We start from the raw sequence: 7712 nt of genomic DNA on the forward strand, positions 1-7712 counted from the left end.
CTAGTAGTGAAATTCCTAGTCGTGAAATTCCTGGTAGTGAAATTCCTTGTAGTGAAATTCCTAGTCGTGAAATTCCTCGTAGTGAAATTCCTAGCAGTGAAATTCCGAGTAGTGAAATTCCTAGTCGTGAAATTCCTCGTAGTGAAATTCCTAGTAGTGAAATTCCTAGTAGTGTTCATTTTCTTTATACCATGTATCCCTCCCTCCTCCCCCAACCATCCCCTTTCTTCAGATCTACCGACATCCCTGTTCTCTTCTGTTGTTGTGCTCGTGTGCTTCCCTTTCTCTCCCCCTCTTGTCTCCCGCTCACTTCATTGCATGTTTTATGTGTCTTTGCATGTTTTCATGTTCAATGTGGTAACTCGTACACGAGCCTCGATTCTGCATACAAAAAACAAAGAATTTTTTATATATATATATATGATGTACAACAATGCACCGCTTGTGGAGTGTCACATCCGGTTTCCGGCAGCTTTGCCTTTTTGGCAATTTTGCTATTTGAATGGCCGATACCATCATTTGATAGCAAATTTGTGGCATTGATCACTGTTGTGAATGGGGGTTCGTGGCCAATGCCGGCACTGTATTTCGATGCCATCTTTTGTGCGAAAATGGGTTTATTATTTGTCTTTTCCTTGGCTATCAGACATACCAGTTTGTCTGCAGAGATAGATGCCTGTGTAGTTACCCTGCGCTCGCGAAGCGAAAAGCGAGGTTAAGAATTATTGATATTGTGCGTACGTGTGCCTTGTGCCGAACGTGTCTGCATTTTAAAAATTCATTTTCTCTGCAATTCTTGGTCCGATTGACATGAAATTGTCACCATATGAGGGCCTCCTCCTGTAGAATATTTTAATGAATATTATGACGTCATAGATCACGTGGTACAGGCGCCATCTTGGAAAAACTTCACACCTCTATATCTCTGAAACCACTCCATGGAAAAAATTGAGACCTGGCTCAGTTAACCGACTCCCCATGGGGAATAAGATATGTTAATGATGATGTCATCGGTGCCTTCGTTATGACGTCATAATTCGACAAATACAACACTTATCTGATCATTATTTTAAAAAATTCAACAACTGTTGGTCTGATGGACACAAAATTTTCACCGTAAGAGCGCCTCCTCCTTTCGAATATTTTAATGATAATCATGACGTCATAGGTCATGTGGTGCAGGCGCCATCTCGGAAAAACCGAAAAATGTTGCACCTGTATATCTCCAAAACCGCTCTATGGAAAAAATTTAAACATGGCTCATTGTAAATAACTCCATTTGGGAAATAGGTGTTGTTAACGATGTCATTGGTGCCATAATTATGACGTCATAATTCGACAGGGGGAACGCTTAGTCTGATCAGTTTGAAATGTATTGAGTGTGATCTATGCAACAATTATTTAGAGAATATAAATTTATGATGTCATCGCTCACGTGGTCTGGCAGCCATATTGGATCAAAGAACAAAAATGTTCTAAAACAAGAGTTGGCTTGCAACACGTTGACTGTGCAGGGTAAGTATTCTATAAAAACCATGTAGTTGCATAATTCATTCAGATAAATCGAATTTTTACAACGTGGCCGTTTCCATGTGACGTCACATAACGTAACCCCACGAGTCCATTCCCCATGACCCTCTCCTTATGCAAACTTAATTCCTTATATTTATGGTTTGTAGTTTATAAGCAACGAATGCATTAATCGTTAAGTTTATAGTCACCTTTTATTTTCACTCCTTAATGATCCTATTCTCCTATTGTCGCCATTTTTTCTTCCAGGTACAGTTTATCCAAGTTACACTTACCGAGTGTTTAAAGTACACGATCCTGGAACTTCAAGTTATAACATCATGATGGCTGCATTGGCACTGTATGTGCTTTTAATCGCTTACTTTGTGTTTCAAGAACTGTGCTTAATTTACAAGAGTAAGTTGAAATATTTCACAAGTGCAAGCAGGTGGCTGCAACTGCTCACCTGTGTTTTCAGCCTCGCATCTGTAGCAATGTACTACTTCAAGATCGACGTGTCCTCAACCACAATGAAAATGGCCCACAATGATACAGGTACATTTTCCATCATCGCCACGAACTTATAAAAGCTTTGATTCTTTCCGAATGGTTGAAATGTACTTAGGTGTGCAACATAGATAAGAGTTGACGTGATGGGAATCATTTAGGTTCGCTTTGTACGTTGCTTATGGCTGCAAGGTAGCATCGTCACAGGAAGTGTACCTGTGCCGCTGATGCAGTGTCCCCTGTATAGGTTTGGGTAGAAATTTGGGATTTGTTAATGGTGTCGGCGAAAGTTTGCTTGCTCTTCGCGAAGCGCACCATGGGATCTTTGACATCCACCCAGTTTTAAACCACCACCAGTTAAGAGATGGACCACCCAGTTTAACATCATTCAATGTGAAGGACGCCAGGAGATGGACCCCCCAGTTTAACATCCATCAATGTGAAGGACGCCAGGAGACGGACCAGCCAGTTTAACATCCATCAATGTGAAGGACGCCAGGAGACGGACCAGCCAGTTTAACATCCATCAATGTGAAGGACGCCAGGAGACGGACCAGCCAGTTTAACATCCATCAATGTGAAGGACGCCAGTAGACGGACCACCCAGTTTAACATCCATCAATGTGAAGTACGCCGGTAGACGGACCAGCCAGTTTAACATCCATCAATGTGAAGGATGGCAGTAGACGGACCACCCAGTTTAACATCCACCAATGTGAAGCACGCCAGGAGATGGACCACCCAGTTTAACGTCCATCCATGTGAAGGACGACGGTAGGCGGAACACCCAGTTTAACGTCCATCCATGTGAAGGACGCCAGTAGATGGACCACCCAGTTTAACATCCACCAATGTGAAGGACGCCAGGAGATGGACCACCCAGTTTAACGTCCATCCATGTGAAGGACGACGGTAGACGGAACACCCAGTTTAACGTCCATCCATGTGAAGGACGCCAGTAGATGGACCACCCAGTTTAACATCCATCAATGTGAAGGACGCCAGTAGATGGAACACCCAGTTTCACATCATTCAATGTGAAGGACGCCAGGAGATGGACCACCCAGTTTAACATCCATCAATATGAAGGATGCCAGGAGATGGACCACCCAGTTTAACATCCATCAATATGAAGGACGCCAGGAAATGGACCACCCAGTTTAACATCCATCAATGTGAAGGACGCCAGGAAATGGACCACCCAGTTTAACATCCATCAATGTGAAGGACGCCAGTAGATGGAACACCCAGTTTAACATCATTCAATATGAAGGACGCCAGGAGATGGACCACCCAGTTTAACATCCATCAATATGAAGGACGCCAGGAGATGGACCACCCAGGTTAACATCCATCAATGTGAAGGACGTCAGGAGATGGACCACCCAGTTTAACGTCCATCAATGTGAAGGACGCCAGGAGATGGACCACCCAGTTTAACATCCATCAATGTGAAGGACGCCAGGAGATGGACCACCCAGTTTAACATCCATCAATGTGAAGGATGCCGGTAGACGGACCAGCCAGTTTAACATCCATCAATGTGAAAGATGGCAGTAGACGGACCACCCAGTTTAACATCCATGTGAAGGACGCCAGTAGATGGACCACCCAGTTTAACATCCATCAATGCGAAGGACGCCAGTAGATGGACCACCCAGTTTAACATCCATCAATGCGAAGGACGCCAGGAGATGGACCACCCAGTTTAACGTCCATCAATGTGAAGGACGCCAGGAGATGGACCACCCAGTTTAACGTCCATCAATGTGAAGGACGCCAGGAGATGGACCACCCAGTTTGACGTGCACCGATGGATGGTGCACACATTGAAGAATTACTCTGCATGTGAAACACCAGGATGACAGTTTATAGCTGGGTTGGGATTCAAACTCAGGCTCGATGTTCTAGAGGTGATTGTGCGTACCTGCAAGTCATCCTATTACTGAAACTAGCAACGGTACCCGCCCTACGGGCGGGGCTTCAATTGGGAGGCCCAAATGAAAAGGCTAAATATCAGAAATTGAATGTTTTTTTTTATTTTAAACGATTTATATAAACATTCGTTAAATCTCGATAGGTGCAGCCGTTTGTGCGGCACCCTGGAAAATAACGTCATGCGGGAGCAAGTATCAGCAGGATGTGGCAGTGTGGGAGTCCACGTTTCTGATCCTCCTTCATGCCGAAGTAGCCCACCACTTCTCCAAGCATTCCGCTCTTCAGATCCGCCATGACAGATTTAAGCTTGATACTGAAGACGCGTGCAGTTAGTCCTCCCGATGTCGTATGTACTGCCGATACGTGTTTCCTTCATTGTAAAAACTACCAAATCAACAGTCAAAAGGATTTTGAGCCGATAGTTGTTACGGCCTTGGAAAGATCGATGGAGACAGCGATCTGTTAGCATATACACTGCCCAAATAGCTATGTGGAATTCTCTCATGTAGAGATTAAACGTCGTTTGAACTTTGGCCGAGGTCATTATTTACTTTTAATAATGTTTATATACGAATGATGTTTAATGATGTTTATATTGGTTTTGGGTCGTCCTTTCCACATATCTCGTGAGTTGGAGAGACGGCCGTGATGGCGGGGAAGGGTTTGGAATTCTCTCAAGCAGGGATTCAACCCGTGTCCTTATAAAAGGTCTTTGTCCGAGGTCACCGAGTCCGATCGGTGCAGCCGTTTGTGCGGCACCCGGGAAAACCACATCACAATGAAAACATCGTCACAATGAACGTTATGCGAACGCGAATGTTATGCGGGAGTCCAAACCTGAGAATGCTGGATACCAAAGCTGAAATTGGGAAAACTAAATAGCCTATTTTACTCCTGGAGATCCCAGGATTATCCACGCAAAATATCTTTGCGATCGGTTCAGCAGTTTTTTACGGTACCTTCGAACAGACAGACATACAGACAGACGGACGGACATTTGGTGAATTATAGTAAGATGTGAATAAATCAATGTTAATAAACATCCCATATTTTATTAATTATTTTACAGGCTCCTTCACAATGTTCTGGAAAGTCGCATCTGTCGATTACCACCTCAGCCAACTCATGGGTGTTTTGGTGTTCATGGCCTCTCTCAAGTTCTTTGGCCTTTTAAAAGCCAACCGGCAAATGGCTCTTGTGGGTAAGGTGGTGTTCAGTTGTGCAGAGAAACTCAAAAGCTACAGCTTCATCTTGTTCGTGGTGCTTGTATCCTACAGTCTCACATTTCAGATGATATTTGGCTCAAAGTTGTCTGATTTCAAAAGCTTTTCTCGCTCCTTGGGTTCGCTCTTTGCAATGCTTCTTGGGAATGCTACCTTCAATGATTTAAAGAAAGTGGATGAAACGATGGCAATAACTCTCTATTTCAGTTTCATGATCATTACATCGATTCTCCTCCTCGACATCCTAGCCGCTATTGTAGGAGAGAGGTATGAAGTGATCATGGGAAGCACGATTTGTACACATGAGACATTCGGGCCGCTCACTCGCCGATTCATTGCTGTTTGCAACAAGTTCAAGATCAAGATTGCAAACACAAAATGGCGACCGCAAGCTGCGTTTGGTAAATGAAAGGTAGCTGATGTCGGCCACCTGGGTTGGGGTGATTGTCCACTGCTGCCTCTTGCTCACCTGGCTACGTTAAAGCTTTTCAAGGCATCCCGGTGTTTATTAGTCATTAGCAACACATTGAATTGCTATTACTGACGTTATAATCTTTCATTTAAAAGTTTTAATTGAGAATTTAAAGCAATCATTTATCAATATGATCATATCCGTCGCATTTTTCATGCTTTGGTATTTGTATGAGAAAAAGGCGACATGGGATTAGGGTCAAAGTTAAAATCCTATATATGAAAAACATAATGATGGTGCGTGCGTCTGAAGCCTTTCAGTCAAAATCCATTGGCTGGGCAGGTGGCCGGGCTCCACCCACAATTGTAATTTGGAAAATCATACACCCTCCATGTTGGTGCTATGGTAAGCCTTCGCATATCATATTCTGCTTGTTCCCTATGATATTACACTTTTTTGGTGAAAACATTTATATTCAAATACACATAAATGTAAATAAATGACTTGACATATTCAAAGAAATAAAATCGTTTCCAGAAGCAGACAAACTTGGTGATGTGCAGAGTTCTTCTTCTTCTTTCTTATTCCCCCTCCTATACATGGTACACACCACAGTCAAAGGCAAACGTAATAATCTAGTGAAATCACCTGCACGTTCACCATCCATTTAAAAAACATCTCATTTCACTTTTAAGGTAACATTTTTACAATGCCTCTTAACCAATCTACAGTACAGTACCATTCTGTGTGCAAAGCAAAGTACAGTACAGTACCATTCTGTGTGCAAAGCAAAGTACAGTAGTTATTTTGCTGATTGTGTGATCTCCCGATTTGGTGCTTTTGCGATGTATTCTGGCATCTACATCGGTCAGGTAAAGCTCTGAAAACGATCGAGAATAAAAGGTAATGCTTTTAAAACTAGAAGGTATTCATAGAATACTTACCCTGCGCAGTCAACTTGGTGTGAGCCGACTCTCCTATTTTTGAACGTTTCTTTTTTTTTGATCCAATATGGCTGCCAGACCACGTGAGCGATGACATCATAAATTTATATTCTCTAATATAATTGTTGCATAGATCATGCTCAATAAATTTCAAACTGATCAGACTGAGCGTTTTCCCTGTCGAATTATGACGTCATAATTATGGCACCAATCACATCATCGTTAACAACACCTATTCCCCACATGGTTATTTACGAGCCACGTTTCAATTTTTTAAATGCTGACACGGCACACACTTTACTTCACTGAAATGCATCCACAAATGTTAGGCCTATATTTTCGTCAAAATCGTCGGAATTTCGCCAAATCTGTTTTGGTCGTGTGTTAATATACCGCAACGATTGACAAATCTGAAATCAGAATTTATTTTGAGGTCAAAATGACCTCGTGAGGTCGCTCCATACTTTGCCTGCTCGTCATGTGCAGTGTGATAATTAATTCCATGCCCACTCAAGAAAGCTGTTCTACTTCTTCTTCTTCTTCTTCACGTATTAACAACTTATAGCTTCCAGACCATACATCCAATCATCTTGAAATTTTGCACACATGTTACAATTCATTACCTCTACTATAATATAAAGTTTCACGTCGATCAATGAAGTGGTTCAAGAGTTATAATTTTTAAAAAAAAATTCGTTTAAGTATTTATATGTCAAACCACGTCACCTATTGCAAATTCCAAAAGGTCATTTTAGTAGACTGATATGCTGAACACATCTGTGAAGTTTCCCCTCGATAGGATCAAAAAGGATGGAGGAACTAGGTTTTAAAAGTTTATGCTTAAAATCGTCATAACTCCAAAACCATGTGACACAATGACGCATGACGTCATACTTGCTGACTTTTTTGTTTGTCATGGGTATGCGATTCTGCCTCCAAAGTTTGGCCTCGATCTGTAATTTGTTTTGGAGAAAATTGGCTTTAAGTGGTTTCTCAGGCTTTTCACTCAAAACAATATGGCGTCCGAACCACGTGACCTACGACGTCATAATTTTATTTCTTCATCAATTCATACCGAGATGCTGCTCAAGAAATTTCATCATGATCGGATAAAGTTTTTTACTTGTCGAATTATGACGTCATAACGGTGGCACCTATGACGTTATAATTCACATGTTA

At 42.2% G+C, this 7712-nt stretch overlaps 1 protein-coding gene across 1 annotated transcript; it reads left to right on the top strand.

Annotated features, from left to right (window-relative positions):
* The first annotated feature begins 1463 nt into the window (after window positions 1-1463).
* On the top strand, window positions 1464-6132 carry LOC144888526 (polycystin-2-like). The gene is made up of 2 exons (XM_078766838.1): window positions 1464-2064; window positions 5024-6132. Exons 1-2 carry the CDS (start codon window positions 1851-1853, stop codon window positions 5584-5586), a joined length of 777 nt encoding a protein of 258 aa, XP_078622964.1. The 5' UTR covers window positions 1464-1850; the 3' UTR covers window positions 5587-6132.
* The last annotated feature ends 1580 nt before the right edge of the window (window positions 6133-7712 follow it).

This window comes from Myxine glutinosa, chromosome 12 (genome assembly GCF_964187855.1).
Source record: "Myxine glutinosa chromosome 12, kmMyxGlut1.1, whole genome shotgun sequence".
Lineage (NCBI taxonomy): Eukaryota > Metazoa > Chordata > Myxini > Myxiniformes > Myxinidae > Myxine > Myxine glutinosa.